Genomic DNA, 23,037 nt, shown 5'->3' on the forward strand with positions numbered 1-23,037 from the left:
CAATACCAAGGGGACGTAGCCCCGAATCAGAGAGGATCATACCAGTACACACCTGAGGTTCCCTACTATCAGGGAGGCTATCAGCAGACTCAAGGAGGTTATCCACAGTTTAAGGGAGACTATACGCCGTATCAGGGTGGTGGAGCACAAATGTATGATGGGGGCAACATCAGAATCTAGACGTAGCGTCTAGCAGTGGAGGTTCAGGCAAACAGGCAAATCTACCCTATCTGGGTCGAGGTAATTAGACTCAGGCAAACAGGGGTCGTGAAGGCAGGCAGGAAGTTCAAGGAAGAGTCAACAACATTACCCTATAGGATGCTCAGGCTAATCCGGACTTGATCATGGGTATGTAGAATGTTCTAGGCCATTTTGCTAAAGTTTTAATTGATACTGGTGCTACACATTCAGTTATTTCCCATAAGTTTGCTTAAACGACTCAACCATACCCTACTTCACTTGGCTACGAGTTGGAATTCTCGATGCCTAGGGGTGAAATCTGTTATGTTAGTTGGGAATATCGACGATGTCCCATCCTTGTTGAAGATGTAGTCATGTCGGCTAATCTTGTCCCTTTGGATATCGTTGATTTTAACATTATCTTAGGCATGGATTGGTTACACTACAATCGTGCCAGGTTGGATTGTTATGAGAAGGTTGTTACTTTTCACCGACCAGCCATGCCTACTGTCACGTTTGTTGGTGAACGTAGTGGTCTAAAGCACGGAGTTATCACGGCCATGAGGGCGAGACGACTGTTGAGTAAAGGTTGTTAAAGCTACTTAGCTCATGTTGTGCTATCGAAAGAGACTACTACATCTGTGGAGGACGTCGGAGTAGTTAGGCACTTTCCTGATGTTTTTCCCGAGGAATTACCTAGCTTACCCTTAGATCGTGAAATGGAGTTCATCATCGATCTACTTCCAAGTACTAATCGTATTTCCCTTACACCTTACTGTATGGCTCTTGCAGAGTTAAGGGAACTTAAAACTCAATTGCAAGAGTTGGTTGATAAGGGTTTCATTCAGCCAAGAAATTCCCTGTGGGAAGCTCCAGTTCTGTTTGTAAGGAAGAAAGATGGAACTTTGAGGTTATGCATCGATTACAAGTAGTTGAATCGGGTGACAATTAAAAACCGTTATCCGTTACCTTGTATCAATGATCTTTTTGACCAGCTTAAAGGTGCTTGTGTGTTCTCGAAGATTGACCTAAGGTCTGGTTACTACCAATTGAAAATCGGAAGCGATGACATTCCGAAGATAGCTTTCAGAACTCGATATGGTCATTACGAGTTTCTGGTGATGCCATTTGGATATTAATGCATCAGTAGCTTTCATGAACTTGATGAATCGAGTATTTCATCCATACCTCAACAGGTTCATCATTGTTTTCATAGACAGTTTGGTGTATTTTAGGAATGAAATTGATCATGCGAGGCATTTGCGTTTGGTTTTAAAGACGTTGAGGGTAAATCGATTGTATGCTAAGTTTAGCACACGTCAGTTTTGGCTGGATCAAGTATCATTCTTAGGCACGTGGTATTAGCTCAGGGTGTGCTTGTGGATCCTTAGAAAGTAGTAGCTGTGGAGAATTGGGAACAACCTCAGATAGTTATGGAAGTTCGAAGCTTTCTTGGACTTGTTGGCTATTATCGACGCTTCGTGAAAGACTTTTCAACCATAGCACTACCTCTGAAAAAATTGACTAGAAAAGACATTCCATTTGTGTGGAGTAATGAGTGTGAACAGAGTTTCCAGCAGTTAAAGTACCTTCTCACTCATGCACTTGTTTTAGCACTTCCTGATGATGGTGGAAACTTCAAGATCTACAGTGATGCATCTCTGATTGGTCTTGGATATGTGTTAATGCAGCATGATAAGGTGATTGCTTATGCATCGCGGCAGTTAAAGCCCCATGCAAGGTGATAACAGTGATCAGAGAATCAAAGAAAACCAGAAAAACTTAGAGATAGAGAAAATGAGACTTGTAGAGAGAGATCAAAAGATATGAATTTCGGTGTATTGCTTTGAATGAATTGTTTACAAGATTCTCACACTTATATATCAAAGTACTACCTTATCTCCTAAGCTTTTGATGCTAACAACTCTAACTAACTAACTGTCTTTTATAACAATTTTACACATCAGCACCATTTTAAACATTTTAACCATACTACCCTTCTTATGCTAGTCAATATCCCCCTTCAATCTTAACTTGGGGTTACCAAGTTTAAGATTGTAAAAATGTTTGACGAATAACGGACCATGCAACCCTTTAGTTAAAATATCGGCAGACTGATCTTCAGTGGGAATGTAGGAGACTTTTAAATCCCCTTATTGCACCTTCTCTCTAACGAAATGGTAACCCGTATCCAGATGCTTGATTCGGGAATTCAATACTGGATTTGCACTTAATGCAATCGCAGACAGATTATCACAGTGTATAATTGGTGGTGTTGGCAGAAACAACTCTAAATTCTTTAAGACTGCCCTTATCCAAGCTAGATCAGCTGTAGTGTGAGCCAAGGCTTTGTATTCCACTTCAATAGAGCTTCGAGAGACAGAACTTTGCTTCTTTGACTGCCATGAAATTGGATTATTACCAAGGAAAACAAGATAACCAGTCGCAAACCTTCGAGTGTTTAAATCTGCAACCCAATCCGAGTCTGAAAAAGCATTAAGAATCAATTCTGTAGCTGCTGAATACACAATACCATACTGTAGTGTACCTTTAAGATACCTCAAGATTCTTTTCACAGCTCCAAGATGAACATCAGTTGGTGCTTTCATAAATTGGCACACAGAATTAACCGCAAAAGCAATATTCGGCCTAGTAAATGTCAGGTATTGTAGAGAACCTACAATACTTCTATAAAATGTAGGATCAGTCAATGACATTCCTTCAGTGAGAAGTAATGAGTTATGTGGCTTACATGGTGTTGTGGTCGGCTTACAAGAGTCCATTCTAGCTTTATGGATCAAATATGATATGTATTTCAACTGGTTTACAAATATATCACCATTTGATTGATATGAAATTTGTAGGCCCAAGAAATAACTAAGTCTTCCCAAATCTTTTAATTCAAACACCTCTAATAATTCATGAATGACTTGTTGAACTTGGACAGAATTAAAACCTGTCAAAATTATATCATCCACATAGAGAAGTAATATGATGATATCAGCACCATTATGATGTACAAACAAACTTGTGTCAGACAATGAAGCATGGAACCCCATAACACACAGATAGCTGGTAAACTTAGAGTTCCAGGCCCTAGGTGCTTGTTTAAGGTCGTACAATGATTTAACTAGTTTACAGACATGAGTAGGACATGTATGATCAATAAAACCTTGAGGTTGTTGCATATAAACCTTGAGGAACCTCCTCTTGTAAATCCCCATGCAAGAATGCATTTTTAATGTCTAAATGTTTCAACTCACAGTGATTCATTGTAGCCATAGCAAGAATGATTCGTATTGTTGTGTGTCTAACAACTGGACTAAATGTCTCTGAATAATCAATTCCGTGCTCATGTGAAAATACTTGACCCACCAATCGAGCTTTGTATCTCGATATACTGCTATCAAAATTCTTTTTGACCTTGTAAACCTATTTATTACCAACCACATATTTGTTACTAAGATATGGAACTAACTGCCAGGTACCTTGAGCCCTAAAGGAGTCATATTCTTCATGCATAGCTTTCTGCCAATGTGGAATACTTGCAGCTTTTCGAAAATTAGAGGGTTATTTAGTATCAGTTATCTCTGTCACAAATGAATAACTACTAGAAAACTCCTTATCTTCTATAATTTGTAATGACTTTAATTCTGGAAAAGATGCCAAGTATGCAGCATAATTTTGTCTTTGTATAGTCCCACTCTTCAATCTTGTAACCATGGGATGAATAGATAATGCATCTGGGGATATTGAATGATTGTCAGAATGTTTACTTAGTTGTGGAGAAATAGGAAGTAATACCTCCAGTCGGGAATTGTGATGGACATGCAACATGGGTGATTCATTGACGTCTGAATTGGAGTGATAATGATAGGAAGTTGATGTTGGAGGTATGCTTGAACTATTAACAGATGGATCAGATGCTTCCATATCAGAACTTGACTGCATACTTGAAACTTGCTACTGAGAAACAGTCTCTAACACTGAATCTGCTTGTAATTCATGAATATACACACCACTTGATACTGGTACTGAACTATTAACTGCAGGAATAGGCATTTGGACCATAACCACATCTCTTATTATCTGTTTAGGCTGTTCAGAATGAATATACCCTCGAGATAGTTCCGTTTTATATGGAAACACTTCTTCATTGTATATTACATGCTTTGACAAAATCAATTTTCTATTGGTCAGATCATAGCATATTGCTCATTTGTATCCCAAAGCATAGCCAAGAAAAACACATAGTGAAGATTGAGCTTGAAACTTGTTGACAGTACATGGTCTCAATAAAGGATAAATGGCAGTGCCAAAGACTTTAAAATTATGAATCTCTGGTGTTTTACCAAACAAAAGCTGATATGGAGACTTAAACCCTAAGGTCTGAGATGGCATTTTGTTAATTAATAAGACTGCATGAGAGCAAGCATGATACCAGAACATTTGAGGTAAATTTGCTTCTGTCATTAAAGTGATGGCAGTTTCTACGACATGACGATGTCTCCTTTCAGCAATACCATTCTGCTGAGGAGTATAAGGAGAAGAAATCATGTGAGAAATACCCTTACTTGCTAGAAACTCCTTACTTGCTAGAAACTCCTTAAAACTCTTTACTCATATATTCACCTCCTCCATCAGATTGAAAACATTTAATTGAGGCATTAAACTGATTAAACACAAAAGCAGTGAACTTCACAAAAATTGAACAAGCTTCTATTTATTGATCATGGGAAATATCCACATGAATCTGGAAAATTCATCCACAAATGTAATGTAGTACTTATATCCTTCTACAAATTGTATTGGAAATGGTCCCCATACATCTGAATGAACTTTCTAAAATAAACACTTACCTTTATTTTGTCTAACTAGAAATACTTAGGAGTGGTTCGGTATGGGATCCCATACCGAAACCCTTGTCCCGATTCCCATACCAAAATTTTCGGGAATCCCAATTTCAATACTGATCGCAAACCAAATTTTCAGGAATCCCAATTTTCGGGAATCCCGAAATAGTTTCGGGATTTCGGGACAAATCGGGAATCCCAAAAATAATTTTGGGCTTTTGGGCTTTTGGACAAAAAAAGCTAATATTGGTCCAATTGGACAAAAACCTAATATTGGGTCGTGCCCACTGAATGTAACAGCCCCCATATGGGCTTAACTTGATTCAACCAAATATAAAAAATATTGGGATAATTGATGTTGGCCCGAGTCTGCCAATCTGTGTTGTTATACGGTATAACAAAGTATGAAAATGTAGGGTTCACAAAGTTTTGGGTAACATCAATCTGTGTTGTTAGGACAAAAACCTATGAAAATGTAATTTACCCTATTCAAAAGCAATCTGCCAATTGCCAATCTGTGCACAATTGCATATGCCTATTCAAGTTCTACTACACATGCATGCAATAAAAATAAATTAAGTACCAAATCCAAAAGAAAAATATTAGTTACAAGCCAAGGTTTTAAAATAAATAAAGTAACAAACCCAAAAGCAAAAAAATTAGTTGCAATCCAAAGTTTTAATAATTAAGTTACAAAACAAAAGCAAAAAAACAAAGTTTCAAGTTTATGAAGATTGTTGACCTCTTCCCCCCCTTCGGCCCCTTCTTGTTGGCACTTATAATTTTCCCCTTGATGTTGATGGTTGAGCCCTTCCCCTTACAATGGGTGGTCGTGGTCGTGGAGGTAGTGATTGATTTTGACGTTGTTGAACTTGTACTTGAGGTGCAAGTGTAAATAAGATTCAAGAACAGATAGAAGACCGTATGATAATTTACTGATTCCATTCTATTTACATCCCAAATACACATTGAACCAAATAACTGTTGGAAAATATTGTCTCATATCGCTAGCTACTGAATAGTAAAGGCTAATGTCAACTAGGGTCAGGGCCGTAACCCTTGATTCGCTACTGACTGGCATGCTGTCTCTAACACACCTGCTTAAGTTTTGATTGAGCCGAATTCACCAAACCAAGTGGGTCAAAGTAAAATCTCAATGCCTATAGTAAGTTCAAAGTTTACTTCTTTCCCAAATACTCTTCGGATTGGCTACTGATGTTTTTAACCATTTACCCAATTGAAATTAGAAATTATACATCTAGTAAAAGCAATAACAGCTATAACATCAACAACCAAAAGTAAGAAAATTTGTCAAAGAATGGAAATAGTACAAAGAAGTAAGCATCTTATTTGTCAATTAGCTAACTAACAGTTAATTATGTGATTAGGCTATAATGGAATCAGGAAAGCTGATCATCTAAAACATTTTGACTGAACTAAACTAACAAAATCGTTAGCAGTTAAAACTTTAAACCATTTGAAAACTTCAAAGCAGAATCTACCAACAAAAAAAAAGACTCTACAACTGACTATCTGTTTACTAATCTCATGACAAAATGCATCATAACTCACTCATTCATCTCACATAAGTTTCTCCTTCTATTTCAGCATCCCTTGGGAATGCAAAATACACACACACACACACACACACACACACACACACACACTAATTTGTTGGTCTTAACCCTGCATCAATCATAGAAGCAAAAACACTTATTACATATGTAATTGGTATTTTTTTCTACCCAATTCGAAAAATTCTTTCGGAGAATATGCAATCATTTCATATTACAGAGGATTGTTCATATTACAGAGAGAATACATACTATCATTTCAAATGACGAATATATACTAACATGCAAATGACGAATATATTCTATCATTTCAAAGACGATTCCAGATGAAGAGACAAAATTGCAAAAGAAAAGAGAAAGAGCGAGAGGTGTGTGTGTGACGATGAGATAGAGAGATTTCAGAAAACTAAATTAATTACCTAATTTGGGGTGAGAGTGAGACTCAGACTCGGTGTGGTAGTGAGACCGTGAGAGAGATCCCTAGTTCTGTGACCTGACCTGTCCGTGAAAGACAATTGCCCTAGAGAGAGATATCGCGAGAGAGAGCGGTGGTTGTGTGGTGAAGGAAGGCTGGAGAGTCAGAGACGAGAGTATGGTGTGGTGGTGGGCCGGTGGCTGGTCGGAATTCGACAGTATGGTGAGGGACGACGTTGGTGAGGGCCGGAGGCTCAGGGCTGCGCTTTGAAACAAATGAACGGAGGAACTACAAAAGTGAAATGTTATCTGACCTAAAAACAAATCAACGGCACAGATTAAATCCAAAACAATCAACGGTTGAAATAATTCTCTTATAATTAAAAAATTATATATATATATATATATTTTTTTTTCGGTTTGGTATGGGAATACTGAAAAAATGAAATGCAATACCAAATCCCATACCAAAACTTTCGGGAATTTTGGTTTGGGATTTTTTTGGTTTGGTTTGGGATTTTTGGGATTTTTTTCCAGCCCTAGAAATACTTGTCTACACAGTTTCCCTTTTACACAAGAAGAACACATAGTTGGACTAGAATCTTTACTAATAGTAATATCAGCAGCCTTCAACATTCTAGCCAAAATCTCCTCAGATGGATGTCCTAGCCATTGATGCCAAATTGCAGTCCTTACTTTATGTCCCAAGAATGCAGCACATCGATTTAACCTTGTAGCAAATGAATTATCAAAGACAGTCACTGGAATCTTAAAGAGTTCCCCATCATCACTCCTTCCTTGGTACAAAATCACCCGTGTGGCCTTGTCCTATATAAAGAAATTCACATCATCACAAATAAACCAACATCCATTATCTTTGCATAATTTCTTAACAGAAAGAAGATTGACAGCGATTTGAGGCACATGTAAAACATTATGCAAAATTAAAGCATTAGTAGGAGTTGTAATTGTAGAAGAACCAATATTCTTGACTGCCAAAGAACCAATATTCTTGACTACCAAACCTTCACCATTTCCAATTATTATTTTCTCATCTCCATTGTAAGGATTGACTTGAGAGAAGGCATGAACATTAGAAGTCATGTGGTGTGTAGCTTCGGTGTCTAAAATCCAAGTATCCTTATTTGAGAACCCATGTTCATTGTTTTATGGTGCATTATGTCCAATATTAGCTTGTGCAGTCATTGCAGTCAAGGAAGGAGGTGGTGGATTACCTTGATAAGCAAAATTATTTCGATGATAACACTTAAGTGCAATATGTCATCTTTTCCTACAAATCTAGCAAGCAATGAACCCTGTATTACAAATGGCAGCTCTGTGATAGCAATTTGCTGTTATGTGTCCTCTCCTAGAACGTATTTGACATTCAGGTGAAATACCAGATCTGTAAATTGTATTACCATTCCAGGTATTACTCTTCTGAAAACCATTACCTGAGAAACTGCTTCCATTTTGTGATTGAAATTTTTTACCATTGCCATAAAAACTGCCATTGTTACTTCTGTGACCAAATTGATTTCCATTGCCAGAGAAACTTCTTGAACCATTGTTACTTTTATGTTCAAAATTACCATTGTTGTAATTGCCATTATATTTCCTATTTCCCCCAGAAAAATTGCTCTTCTGCACAAGCTTGTCACAATTCCCCACAAAACCAGAACCCTCATGAAAAGCATTAGAATGTTCTCCATCATATTGCCCTTGAAACCTATGAGAATTTGAACTTTCACCAACTTCAAAACTGTTATGATTACTCTGAAAAGCATTGGAACCAAGACCTTCTCCATGAACATACATTGCTTCCATGAATGTACTCAAAGACTTCATTCTTGATTCAATATTAGCCTCTGCACCAAGAAGTTAAGCCCTCAGATCTTTATATGATATAGGAGAATGCCGAGCCAATATCACAGTCTCTATCATTTCAAACTTAGGAGGTAACCTAGATAGCACAACTATAAGAAAATCATTCTCAGTTATCCTTTCTCCAGCAGACACTAGTTGATCTTTAATTGCTTTAACCCATAAAAGAAACCTATCCACAGATTCCCCACCTTTTTGGATAGTGTGAAATTCACTTTTTAGTTGATTGATTTTGACCATAGGGATAGACGCAAATCTTTCTTGTAAGCAAGTCCAGGCCTCACATGCAGTCTTACAACCAATAATGTGCTCCATAACATCATCAGACAATGTAGCAACGAGAAAACTAAGTAAGGCTAGATCTTTCTTCACCTAATCATTATATGCCACAGTGACTTCATTAGTAACTCATGCCTCTGTATCATTAACAAATCTCGGAGGACATGGATCTTCACCCGTGAAATGATAAAAAAGATCGTATCCCCTAAGAATAGAGTGAAACTGGAAACTCAATTTAACAAAATTATCATCCTGAAGCTTTACCGAAATTCATATCTTTTGATCTCTCTCTACAAGTGAAACTGGAAATTCATATCTTTTGATCAAACTCCAAGAAATCTCCAGTTCTTTAATCTTCAACAAAAGAAATGGCACCTAGGATCATCCGGGCAATTGATACCATGATAACAGTGCTCAGAGAATCAAAGAAAACTAGAAAAACTTAAAGATAGAGAGAAAGAGACTTGTAGAGAGAGATCAAAAGATATGAATTTTGATGTATTGCTTTGAATGAATTGTTTACAAGATTCTCACACACTTATATATCCAAGTACTACCTTATCTCCTAAGCTTTTGATGCTAACAACTTTGACTAACTAACTATCTTTTATAACAGTTTTACACATCAGCACCATTTTAAACATTTTGACTATACTACCTTTCTTATGCTAGTCAATAAGAGGAACTATCATACTCATGATCTCAAGTTGGCAGCGATCATCTTTGCTTTGAAAATCTGGAGGCACTATCTGTATGAGGAAAAGTGTAAAATCTTCACTGATCATAAGAACCTCAAGTATATCTTCACTCAGCCAGATTTCAATCTTCGGCAACGAAGATGGGTAGAGTTGCTCAGTGATTATGACTGCACCATTGAGTATCACCCAGGTCGTGCCAATTCGGTAGCTGATGCTTTTAGTAGGAAGTCTCATGGCCAACTTAATGCTCTTTATGCTAGTCGCATTCCTCTTTTGACTGACCCAAGATCCACTGGAGTAACATTGAAAGAGGGTCGACGAGAGGCCCTAATTGCCAGTTTTTAGGTCAGACCGGTTCTGTTGGATCGTGTTCTCAAAGCCCAGAGGAACGATACAGAATCTCAGGAATTGATACAGGTAGTGTCATGGGAAAAAGAAGGACCTCTGGATTAGAGATCCTGACGGCATGCTTATGCAAGGTGAACAGATGTATGTACCGAATGTTGAGGAACTAAAGAGAGACATATTGGATGAAGCGCATATTTCTACTTATGCGATACATCCAGGGAGTACCAAGATGTATCATACCATCCGACACTTTTATTATTGGCCAGGTATGAAAAGAGAAATTGCATAGTATGTTATTCATTGTACAATTTGCCAGCAGGTTAAGGTAGAAAGGAAAAAGCCATTTGGATTGCTACAACCACTCCTGATACCTCTGTGGAAATGGGAAGATATTACAATGGATTTTGTGTACAAATTACCTCGTATAGTTACGATGGTATCTGGGTGATAGTTAATCGGCTTACCAAGTGATCGCACTTCATACCCGTTCGTGAGAATTACTCGTTAAGTCAGTTGGTCGAACGGTTCATCTCCGAAGTGGTTATGTACCACGGAGTTCCAGTTAGTATCATTTCTGATCGGGATCCCCAATTTACTTCAAAGTTCTAGGTAGCGTTTCAGGAAGCTTCGGGATCGAGATTACTCTACAGCACCGCCTATCATCCTCAAACTGATGGTCAGTTAGAGAGAATTATCCAGACTTTGGAAGATATGTTGAGATCGTCAGTTCTACTGTTTGGAGATGCTTAGCACAAGCGCTTACCGTTAATAGAGTTCACGTACAACAACAGCTTCCATTCTAGCATTAGCATGGCACCGTTTGAAGCGTTGTATGGGACACTGTGTCATACTCCACTTTGTTGGTCCAAGGTCGGTGAACGAGTTTTAGTGGGCCCTGAGATCGTGGATGAGACGACACAGAACATTCAGGTGATAAAGGCTAACCTAAAAGCAGCCCAGGATCGGCAGAAGAGTATCGCAGATAGACATTTTACCGACAGAGTTTATAAGGTTGGTGATTGGGTATTCTTGAAATTATCACCGTGGAAAGGTGTTGTGCAATTCAGCAAGAAAGGGAAACTCAACCCTAGGTACATCAGACCGTACCAAATAGTTGAACGAGTTGGTGAAGTTGCTTATCGACTTACTTTGCCAGCAAAGTTGGCGAAAGTGCACAATATGTTTCACATATCAATGCTACGAAGGTACATCTCTAATTCGTCACACGTGATCCCTCCTCAGCCATTGGAGATCAATCCAGATTTGACCTATGATGAGGTTCCAGTGACTATCCTTGATTGGAAGGAAAAGGTTCGTAGGAACAAGACCGTGCAGATGGTGAAAGTTTTGTGGAGGAACTACTCGGTTGAGGAAGCTACTTGGGAGACGGAAGAGCGTATGTGAGATATGTATCCACGTTTGTTTTATGGCTTTGATTAGTAGTCAATATTGAAATTTCGGGGACGAAATTTTTATAAGGGGGTAGATTATGACGACCCGTCCCTAATTTTCCTATGTAATTTATCCCCGAGTATGTGTATTGGCGGCTTTGCCCTTATTGGCAAGTGATGTGGACGTAGTTATATCGCTTTTATTGCATTTCTCACTATCGCATTTAAATTGTACACGTTGTTACGAGTGTACGTAAATTTTTATCAGTATGAAAACACTATTTCAGATAGATTTTCGATACCCTTTTCTGTACAAAATCTAAACTCTATCCCTAGCCTTCTATTTAGGCCATCTCGTGCACTCCACCAATCCCATCCATTCCCTCTTTGTAGCAACCAATAAGAAAAAGCAAAAGAAAAATAATTCTCTCTCTTTCTCCCGTATACTCTATTTCTCTGCAAAACCCTCAAACAAGCTTCAAAGCTCACAGATCGAACCCAAAAACCACACCATTGTAGTCCTCTTATCTTCATAATCATAACCATGTTCTTGAAACCTTGTTTAGACGAGTTTTGACTCGTTGACTCGGAAGGTCCGAACTTGGGCACACTAAGTTTGACATATTTTCGAACAAGTTAGGATGTTTTGAAGCTTGAGAAGGCTTCTACACAACATTTTAAGGGTCTTAGGCTTGTTTTGGAAGAAGGTCGACATGAAATGGGCGAGTTTCAAGGAGTTCACTTTTGGCCGAAACTTTCAAGGCGTTTTTCGATGACCTTCATCCACTTTTTGGACTCCTAACAGGTATAACGCGATTCTTCACTTCACTAGCTTCAAATCCATATAAAGTACGTAAAAAATGGTTGAGAAACAAAGAAGAATAGTGGGTTTGAAAATTTTCCAGAAAATCGGTGAAAAATTAAGTTGCAGATGGCAGTGAACTACGACAACTACAAGGACAACCGGAGAAAGAGACGGAATATTTCGTCAGAGTTGACAGAATATTCCTGACGACGTCAGGCTAACTGACAGTACTGGCCTGCACGTGGGGGCACGTCAGGCCGTGCCTTTAACGGCGCGTGAGCCGTCCAAAAATTATTTTAAAAATTTGGGGATGTTCATGACGTCGAGTAGGTCATGATGATATATTTAAACCCTGGGTTTGAGCAAACTATAAGGGTTTTATTTAGGTTTCCGTGTATGTGCTTTAATTAATTCTATTTTAGTTATTTCACATATAGGGGAAATGTATCCCGAGGACGTTCGAGGCCAAGCTAGGCTCGGTGGACGTACTTGTGAGTGGGCAGTTTGTTTTTATACCTATACATATTTATAGTTTCCATAAATGCGTATTTACTTCACTTTTACGCTTATTTTGCCAAATATCGTTATAGTGATATTAATTGTGATAAATGCTGCTATATGGTTGGGATATTACTGTCATGGCATTCATATATATATATTCGTACATGATCATCTTGCTGCACTGGTGTTAGTACTCGCCCCAAGGCCAGGGCCAATCCTTCACGTGGATGTTCCAATCGCACTGTTTGCTCATCTTGGATCCAAGTTAGGTGTCAGTCCTTTCGGGTAGATTGCATTAGGCAAACCAACTTGTATGTGACCGTGCTGCTGCACCAGCCTTCACGTGATTGTAGTACTAGAGCATATTGATTACACCCAGTCTTATTCGTGTTAGAAATTATCTGTTCGAACTTGTGTGTCAGCCTAGATGGATGAGCACTTAGCTATACTTGATTATCACATTATTATATTATTGTGGCATTTGATACGTCATGACTTTGCATATTTCTAGTTATAATACTGTTATAATATTGTTGATTTATCATTTACATACCTACGTAGTATGTTTTAAGGAAACTATACTTGTTTTACGACGAGGGGTTAGTATGTTCGAAAATAAAGGATTTCGTATAAGCATTGTTTGCTGACCCACTCAATTTTGTTTTTTCGCCCCTCCAGGACCTAGATAGTTGTACTCTTTGTGGCACTTGAAGAATCTCGGCAGTTCTGACATTCTCTTCTGTTTAGATGTACGAACTTATCACTATTGTGTAATAAGTGTACTTTAGTTACTTTGACTACTCTTCTCTAGTCTCATTGTCTATTACACTTTGAATAATTGTAATGGATTCTTCCCACGATTACGCACTCTTTCACTATTTAGTATAACTAGTTCTAATTAGTTTTAAATTTATTCACTTTTTGCATCACTTACCCCTATGGTTACGTCACCTCACGGTGATGGCTAGCATGCTTCGACCTACCCAGGTCGGCGTGTTTCACAATAGGTCTATTGAATTGTTCTAATCAATCAAAACTTTAAAAAATTAATCAAAATTATCAATTATATTAAGTTTACGGAACTCCATGGAATTCATGTTTAATTGCGGGACCAGACGCATCCATTTCATTCAAATCAAGAAATAGAACACAATGAAAACAATAACAAAATACCTAAATTTGAAGATAAAATCGGGGAGTATAGAAATCTTCAAGTCTTGAAGAGATGGGAGCATATCCCTGCTTTTTGCAACGAAGCAATTTTTTTTCAGAAAATTACAGGAAGACATATAAAATTGAAAACAAATTACTTCAATTGAATAAGGAATCTACAAATTGCTACCACTCGATAATTTTAAATTCTGTTTCATTTCCATGCAATAACAGCAAGTACAATTCTGTAACAGTTCTCCACACTAACCCAAACCCACTTCTGAAATTCCTTCTTATTAATGAAATTCCACCTACGACTAAACAAATGGCCCTTCAATACATCGTCACAGAGTCACAACTTGCCTTCCAAATTGGACAAAATGCAATAAGCAAGAATTGAAATATTTTGAGACTTCTTTGAATCAAACACACACCTAATTCAGAAACTTTCCTATAAAATTGGACAAAATGAAATAGCAATAATTGAATATCAATACTTACCTTTCAAAAGCGCTTTGCAAACTTCATCAATGGTAACATTAAGTCCCCTCAACAAAGTTCCAAATTTTGCACACCAAATCAATCAGACCTAATTAGAAATAATATAATAAAAGGGCATAAAGAGATCCAAAATGTTGAAATTACAATAAAAAAAAAATCAAATCATGCTTTAAAGAAATGCAAAATATTCATGAAAAGCTTGAAAATTTGATAACAATTATCTTCATTCATTAGAATTAAAGTAAAGAGATTGAAGCAAAATTTGAAACAAAAACCATAATCGAATTAACTAAATTATATCACTTGAAGAGGATAATTACTAAGAAATAAAACGGATTGAGAAGGAAAATCATGACCTACCCCCTAATTGCTCCGAGAAGAATTGTGTCGGATTGCTTAGTTGACAAAAGGGTCCCATCAGGTCATGGAACTCCAGTAAAATCAAAGCCAGCTGCACCAATAGATACTTCTTCATACTTAAAATCAATCAAACAAATTCAGGCACCAACAGGTAAAATCGAAATAAAACTGAGAAAACGGAAGCGGAATTTAGAGAAACCATCGATAGAGGCGGCGAGGTTGAGGATGTTCTTGGCAACGGAGATGACTTCGTGGCCAATGCCATCACCGAGAATTCATCGAGAAGCTATCCCAGAAAACATAAAGCAGAAGAACAAACACTTGGTCTGCACAAACTATTCATATTAACAAAACCCATAATTAGATTCCTTCTGGGTAAACCACACAAACCAAAGAAACACCAATCAAATGAAGTAGCTTTCATATCCAAAAAACAAAAAATAAAACAACCCAGAAAGAGTATAAAACTAACCTGTCATAGCAGCTATTAATCACTCCCAAAAGAAGATGCTCAAAATCTGGACAACAGGACCTATCTAAAGCAACAGAAGAAAAAGCAGATGGAAAATATGTATAAACTTGCTTCAATAAAATCAAATCTAAACAAATGTGTAAATTGAAACTCTGATTTGAATTCGCCAAATTTTTCAAATTACTTACCTTGATTACAGAGGACTTCGGAAGACAATTCGAGCCTGAAAACAAAACCCCATAATCATAAAACAGCAACAAAAGAATTAAAAACGAAATTAAATAAAATAAATTACTGTAAATTAACATGTATTTAAAATTAAAAAAAAAAGACATTTTATATGACGAAAGTGCAAGGTTGTAATAACGGAGGAAAATAATTGGCAACAGAAGAATTATGCGGTGGGGGAGGAAAACGGAGAGGGAAAAAAGCTTTCACGGGTCGCTAAACTGTTAAGCATTTGACAACAAAGCAATAAGGGTAAGGTTGTAATAGTATAATTTGAATATTTAACCATAAGGCCTCCTACCTTAATAATATAGATGAAATAGTGAAAAATAAAGAAACGCATCTAATTTCCCCAAATTAGAAATCCCCAACAAAATTCATCCTTTATTACACAAAACTTACTACATGACATATTCTCATCATGATTTACATCAATCCAATACAATCAGGTTCTTCAACTCTTGTGTTGAAACGGCCCAGTTCATCACATCCTCCACCTTTGGAGCAAGTTTCATCGCAGGCAGTACATCAATACCATAGACTGAATGCAACTGACCTGCATATGATCGGGAATCCGACTCGCCTTTGAAGAAAAGGCTGAGCAGGATGTCGGAAAACCCGGTAATAATCATCCCCCCTTTATGATTCTTCACGGGGGCACCGAACACCCTTGGCTCGGCAATTGAGTCTTTCAGATTCCAAAACACCAACTCTGGCACACTCCAATTCCCACTCTTTTTGTAATTAGCCCAAGCCTCTTTGTAATCCTCCACCCAATTGTTCTTCGTGGCGTGCGTGAAATCTTTGTATGTGAACACGAAAATCCTTCTAGGAATCTTGGCATTGCTCTGCTTCTCCACAATGGCAGTCTGCAAAATTTGATTGTAAATCTTGAGGAAATCAACTTTCTCGGCGGACTCTAAGCTTCTCATGAACTCGCATTTGGATTGAAGATCGTCTCCTTCAATCCTTTTCAGCATTGGAACTTTGCTGAACGAGAAGACAGAACCTTTCCATGGTTTTTCGCTAAGATCCGAAATCAACAACCCCATTGAAATGCAAACCTTCTCCTTCAACGTCCCTCTCATACTCTCCGGGACATCACACACTGCAACACAATTTCTGAGTTTCCCTTTGCTAGACAACTCTTTGACCAATCTCTGCCACTGAACCTCTGCAGTTTCAGTAACCCCACCTTCCTTCTCCAATGAGGCCAGCACGTGGTGAGGAAGCTTTACCTCATTACCAAAACACATATCGATAATTGCTTTCTTTGGTACAAGCTTTTGCACAATATTCATGCGACTCTTGAATTTCAATTTACTTTCGTTGTTGCCTCCACCATCATGACAACCAGCGATATTCCTGTAGTCTTCTAAAGCAATCAGCGCCTTGCGGTTTTTGAACAATGACAATGACTTCCTTTTCTGTTTAGCAGCCAGTGAGCACTCCAGTGACAATGCCTTGCGCAGGGGGATAAGTACTTGTTTCCTCTACCGATCGCGAACCCTGTAAGCGATCTATGTACTCTTCATAATCGTCCCGTGGAAACATTCTCTTCGCTATGTTTTCACATATTAGAGTTGCTCTGTCGTAAGACGAATCAATTGAAGGGCAAAATTTGGAGGCATAACTGATTTTTTCAATCTCATCAGAATTCAAAAACCTTAAATCTGATGCCAACATTTCAACAAACACATCAGATACACGATCGTGCAAGAACCTATACTCCGGGTCATCTCGGTACCTATCAACAGCCGCTTTAGCCCTGGCAATTTGAACGTCTGTGATTGTATTGATCTCCTCCTTCTCTTCCTTCTCTTCCTCCTCCTCATAGCTTTCATTGCAAAAGGACCAATAACTCCTGTTCCAACAACTATTCATACGCTTCTCCTCCTCCCTTTTCTTTATTATGGAGTCCTGCAAAACCCTAGAGAGAATCTCCAACAAATCTTTGAACCAACCCAAATCCCCCAAAACGTTGAGATTTAGAGCTAGGGCTAAAGGGTGGTTTTTGTGGACCCACAAGAGGGACTTGTAAAAGGCTTCTTTGTTGGGCCTCCCCACCATTCTGAGGCAAAATATGAGTCCGAGAGTGATGAGAGGGTCTTGATTCCATGCTTCTTCTTCACATTCTGTAAGATCCTTCTGTCGCTCATACTTGTAACCGTATTTGGGGGCAGGGTTCTGTGGGCGTTTAGGATCTGAGGATGTGGTGATGGCTTTAAAGAAGAATTCAAGGCATGGATTCAAGGTTGGAGTTGAGGAAGATGACTGGTACTTACCCAGAGGAGGGTTTTCTTCATGGGTTGGGGTGGGGTGGGTAAGGCGGAGCTCGGGTGGGCCCAGAAGACAAATTGGAGGAGCCATGATTAGGGTTTTGGGGTGGGTGTACTGGTAAACGAAATAGGATTTGGATCAGTTGGTTTTGGAGAGATTTGTGCAGTGAATAGGTGGGGTTTGTTGGCTTTGCTTAGGGCTCATTTAAAGGGGAAATTCCTTGGGCTGCAAGTATAGGTGATGATAACATAACTGGCCTTGAGTTGCATTTACGTAATACAGTAACTGACCTCTTACTTTCAATTTATTCTTCTTTTTTCTCATCTCAGTTGGTATTTCTCTTCATTAAAGCGAATTCAAACTACATTATTATTATCTTATTGTGAGGTTTAGCATAGATAATATTGTTTGTTAAAAAAAAATTTTAAAAAAAAACCATTTTTCTAGTAAAATCACGGCTTAATGTGCTAAAACCTAAAAATAGTGTAAGTGAATGGTTTCATAATTCAAAAGAGTAATGGTATTTACGATTTTAAACACAAAAAACTCTATTGATAATTCAAAAGAGTAATGGTATTTAAGATTTGTGCAAAAGAGTAATGGTATTTACGATTTTAAACACAAAAAACTCAAACATTCACGTTCTCAACAGTGTCATTGTAAGATGAAAAGTTCGGATCCATTTTTTGTTGACTGTTCCAACCTTCAAAAATTCAATAGAGTTGTTACAACTACCAGTGAAAATTTGAGGAATTTATTTAGGGAGGTGATATTCTCACTCTACGGCCTTTGCTACACATGTAATATAGTGTTTTACATCCTTTTTATTTTTGTTTTGCTTAGTTTTAATTCCGGAACAAGTTATGCAGTTGATTTCCTCCATAGAAGGAAGATATATAAGACTAACCTGGTTCCTCAAGTAAGCATTCATCGCAACCTCTAGAAGCTTATACTACAGTAAAACAATCAAGTACTCTTTCATATTAAATTGCCACAGAAGACCGGAAAAGAATCATCACTGGCTAGACCATATTTATTATAACATCCATCACTGACAAAACAAAATATGTTTTACACTGTCTTCACAATGATTATGTTAATCCAATATTATAAACAGGTTTCTGAGTTCGTCTCTTGAAATTTATGTTAAATCCAATATTACAAACAGGTTTCTGAGTTCATCTCTTGAAATTGCATTATTTCATCCGACCATCCGCTTTAAAAATTTTACTAGCAATTGTGCCCCGTTCAATCCCGTGGTTTTTTAGACCGTTTAAAGTGATGTTATTTTACATATATAACATGTTTATACAGAGAGATGATATTATAGGTGATACTATTTACAATGCGTAGATTTTTGGGCTGGTGTAACTTGGAAAGTAATCCTTATTTAAAAAGTAAACCACCCGTCCAATAGGTATCGTTGGGTATGCAGACAGGACGGAATGGTACGGGACGGGACAGGACGGAACGGAGAAGGAGCAAAGATGCCCTCGGATGAAAACAAGGAGGAAGAAGGAGACAGAGAGGTTATAATTTTGTATTCCACAGATGTGGAACGAGTCGTTCTAGGGAGGTGAGACAGAACGAAAATTCACCCAAAATTCATCTCGTGAAACAACACGATCCACCCGTTTTAGGCGCACCAAATGTGGGATGAAACGTCTCGTCTCACTCCGTTCCGTCCCGTCCAACGTACCAAACGGTACCATAAGGACCGGCCACATACATGGTGAGCTAGAGACCAAAAAAATGTCCACCCAGTCACCACTTGCGCGAACCTCAAAGACTTAAATATTTTTGCTTATTTCACAAGTACGATGCAAACAAAACATTTATATTGAACAATTTCCATAGCCCCCAACATACGTTATGAAGGCTTTAGAAGTATTCAAACATGCCGTAAAGTTACATAGCACAGATTATAATCATACACCAGCATACAAACCAAACAAAACGATGACGCATTGCACCCAATTCGAAAGCGTGCCATAATTTGGCAGTCGAGTTTCAAAACTTTTCTACAACACACTGCAAAGCGATAAAACACTTCAATGGAAACTATGTATTCCTTTTAGCAGTTTGACTATCTACAACTATCACTTTCCGGCAGTACGGACAGTCCCCTCGAATACGAGCCCAGGGACTCAAGCAGGCAGCATGGAATCTATGCTCACAAGGTAAGCATATAAGCTTGTTGCCATCCATAAAACTCTCCAAACAGATACTACAATCTTGAGAAGCTCCTAACTCCAACCCTTCAACACCCATTTCTGTGCTACTGAAAATCTCAAGTTTCAAACAATCAAAGACCTCTTGACTAATACCTGGAGGCTTCTTGTTCGATTCTTGCAAGAGATGTAGGCTTTCAATTTGGGAGCCCAAGTTAGTCGAAGAGTAGGCACTGGCTGGCTGACCTGTCAAGATTTCAGCGTCCGAATCCCTTACAAGAGGACTCAAGTCATCACCATTTAGTAGCCCACCACCGTAAAGATGCAATGCTCTATGCCGCCTAATAAAATCAAGGTAAATTAGGTAATTTCCACAGAGTCGATATTAGGGACGCAAGTTTTTCAATTCGAACAAAGATTTTGCTATCATTCCTGCATGGGTAATTAACCCATTGATGGTTACACCAATTATTAGTTCAAACCGCTCAGTGCATATGACTAACAGTTGCTAATTAGTGTGCTCCAACCAAAACCAAAACCAAAACCTAATTCGTAATTGATGGTAATTTATGGAAAGTCTCTTACTTTCATATAATTGATGTACAAATCTTAGAATATCTGTCTTATGGTAGAATTTTACAGCAAGGTGATAGTTATGAAGTCCAATCCGAACTCTGAACTCTCCGATACAAGTTTCAACACACAAACCACTGCGGGCACTAATGTAAAGCCAGCATCCAAATTCCCAGTTCCTGAGTACATGTATAATCCATTGAAACTGCTAGTGTAATCGCTAATTAAGTAATAAAACCAGCTAATTTCATCAAAAGATGAGCAATTTGGAAACATTAAGCTGCAGAACAGCAGAAACTGACCTGGTTTCTGAAGGAGGCATCCCTCTCAGCCTCTCCAGCAGCCTTTCCCTGGCGAGCAAAACAGACCCGGGAAGCCTCTCGTTCCCGCTCAACCCGCCACTGCTTCCGGCGACCCCATTTCCAGAACCCGGGTGGGTCCCGCCCTGCTCGAGCCCAACCGGCGCCCGCTCCTGCAACTAAACCCAAACGCAAGCTAAGCCTCAACCCCAACACACGATTCAATCAATTCTGGAATTGAATTGCAAATTACGAAATTACAGGGAGGGAGGAACGATGCCGGAAATGGCGCGGGGTTCGGCGGAGGAGGGGATCGCAGCCGTCAGAATTGTGGTGGCGGCGACTTTGATTGTGGTTGTGGCTTCGGTCAACGGTCGGAGGAGGAGGGAGAGAGTCGAACCCTGGATCGGTGGCGGCTCGGTTGTAGCGAGACCTCCGGCTGTAGAAAAGCTCTAATACGGTCGGCATACACACACACCAATCGCCGTTCTTTTTACCTTACTCTCCTCGAAACGTTTCTATTTGTTTCGGATTTCTGACGAATTTACAGTGTTTTTTTTTTTGCAGAAACGGTTGGAAAGGGGAAAGTGACGGAAGTGACTTTTCCAATACTAATATCCACCTACCTTTTTATACTTTTTCACATATTTTCTTATTTTTTTTGGCAGTCGGACTGAATATCTTGAAGAAAATCAAATAATAGGAATGATAGGAATTAATAAGGATGTGTAAAAATTAAAAATGTGTAACTTGCTGGAAATCACTTTTTTTGGTCTTGTCGCTAAGTGGTGAAGTGCCGATTTAGTTCTCGAACTATCACCTTAATGAAAATTAGGTCCCTTAATTATTTTTTTAGGTAAAAGAAGTCCCTAAATTCATTAAAACTTGCTCATGTCATCCCTATTATTTGATTCAAAGTTATTTTATCCAATTTTTTCGTCAACTTAAGTCACTTGACACATTTCAGAATGTAATACCGTCATTTTCTCGCCTATAAGCTATTAACATTTCGTATAGGTTGCGAACCTAACGTTTAATTTACCCTCCAAAGTTAAGTTACACTATTTCTTATGAAAAATTACCAATTTACCCTCCAAAGTTAATTCCATACACTATTTCTTTATGAAAAACTATCACACTACTCTTCAATGTGTATCACATTGCAAGCAACGTCACTTAAATTGACGAAAGTTGAATGATAAGTCAAGGACTAAATGGGCAGTTCCCTTTCGCCTATTTAGCGTTTTTTTTTTTTTTTTTTTTTTTTTTTCTGATTTGGAATGGATTGGGTTGAGATGAAGACACATGTCGATGCGACATTGTGTGGACGTTGAGTGTTTAGATTCTGGTGGGATTATATTTTTATGTTTTTCTATTTTTCGTTAAAGACAGTTTTATTTTGTTTATTTCCGTCAACGACATTTTTATTTTGTTTATTTTCGCCAACCAGTATTTTTGGATAAGTTTATTTTATATGGTCTGGAGAAGTTATTTTTAATAGCTAGTTTAGTATTGATGTGCTTTTGTTTAAAAAAAAAAAAAGCAAGCTTCTACTGTATTGTGAAAATAAACAATTGTAAAATAAAGTTGTTGGGTGTTTAGTAGATTTTTTTTTTTGTACAAGTGCTCTAACAAAAAAAAAACAATGTATGAGTGTTTGGTAAACTTTTATATAAAATTGATGTCCCTGAACTATCACTTCAGTGAAAATTAGGTTCCTGAATTATTTTTTCGGTAAAATAAGTCCCTAAATTCATTAAAAATTTCTAATTTCATCCATACTATTATATTCAAAACTATTTTATCCAATTTTTCCTTAACTTAAGTCATTTGACACATTTTATAGTATAAAACCGTTATTTTCTCAACTATAAGCCCTTCACATTTCATATAGGTTGCGAATCTAACATCTAATTCACCCTCCAAAGTTAACTTACACGAAAAACTACCAATTTACCCATCAAAGTTAATTTCATACACTTTTTTTATGAAAAACTATCAATCTACATCCAATGTGTTCACATGCACGTAACGTGACTCAAATTGACGGAAACTTGAATATAGTAGCTTCGAA

At 38.0% G+C, this 23,037-nt stretch overlaps 2 protein-coding genes, 1 long non-coding RNA gene and 1 pseudogene across 6 annotated transcripts; 1 reads left to right on the top strand and 3 right to left on the bottom strand.

Annotated features, from left to right (window-relative positions):
• Positions 1 to 11,040: 11,040 nt before the first annotated feature.
• Positions 11,041 to 11,634, top strand: LOC126622615 (uncharacterized). Its single transcript, XM_050291384.1, has one exon. It carries the CDS (start codon positions 11,041 to 11,043, stop codon positions 11,632 to 11,634), a length of 594 nt encoding a protein of 197 aa, XP_050147341.1.
• Positions 11,635 to 14,222: 2,588 nt separating this feature from the next.
• LOC126623903 (uncharacterized) lies at positions 14,223 to 15,850 on the bottom strand. 3 transcript variants are annotated; one of them, XR_007623930.1, is made up of 4 exons: positions 15,601 to 15,850; positions 15,413 to 15,476; positions 15,140 to 15,275; positions 14,223 to 15,031 (listed from the first exon to the last, which is right to left on the bottom strand). It is a non-coding gene; the product is annotated as an uncharacterized LOC126623903 (long non-coding RNA). The 3 variants fall into 3 exon arrangements; XR_007623931.1 differs by having other exon boundaries at positions 14,223 to 14,442; positions 14,581 to 15,275; XR_007623929.1 differs by having other exon boundaries at positions 14,223 to 15,275.
• An 81-nt stretch (positions 15,851 to 15,931) lies between these two features.
• On the bottom strand, positions 15,932 to 18,077 carry LOC126623899 (uncharacterized; annotated as a pseudogene).
• Positions 18,078 to 19,736: 1,659 nt separating this feature from the next.
• On the bottom strand, positions 19,737 to 21,550 carry LOC126623900 (probable E3 ubiquitin-protein ligase RHY1A). Of its 2 annotated transcripts, none has more exons than XM_050292877.1 (3): positions 21,225 to 21,550; positions 20,967 to 21,136; positions 19,737 to 20,432 (listed from the first exon to the last, which is right to left on the bottom strand). In XM_050292877.1, the coding sequence occupies exons 1-3, from the start codon at positions 21,429 to 21,431 to the stop codon at positions 19,982 to 19,984; spliced, it is 828 nt and encodes a 275-aa protein (XP_050148834.1). In that variant the 5' UTR covers positions 21,432 to 21,550; the 3' UTR covers positions 19,737 to 19,981. The 2 variants fall into 2 exon arrangements, with proteins under 2 accessions (XP_050148834.1, XP_050148833.1); XM_050292876.1 differs by having other exon boundaries at positions 20,967 to 21,142; positions 21,225 to 21,548.
• Between the last annotated feature and the right edge of the window lie 1,487 nt (positions 21,551 to 23,037).

Source organism: Malus sylvestris, chromosome 5, assembly GCF_916048215.2.
Source record: "Malus sylvestris chromosome 5, drMalSylv7.2, whole genome shotgun sequence".
NCBI classification, from domain to species: Eukaryota; Viridiplantae; Streptophyta; class Magnoliopsida; order Rosales; family Rosaceae; genus Malus; species Malus sylvestris.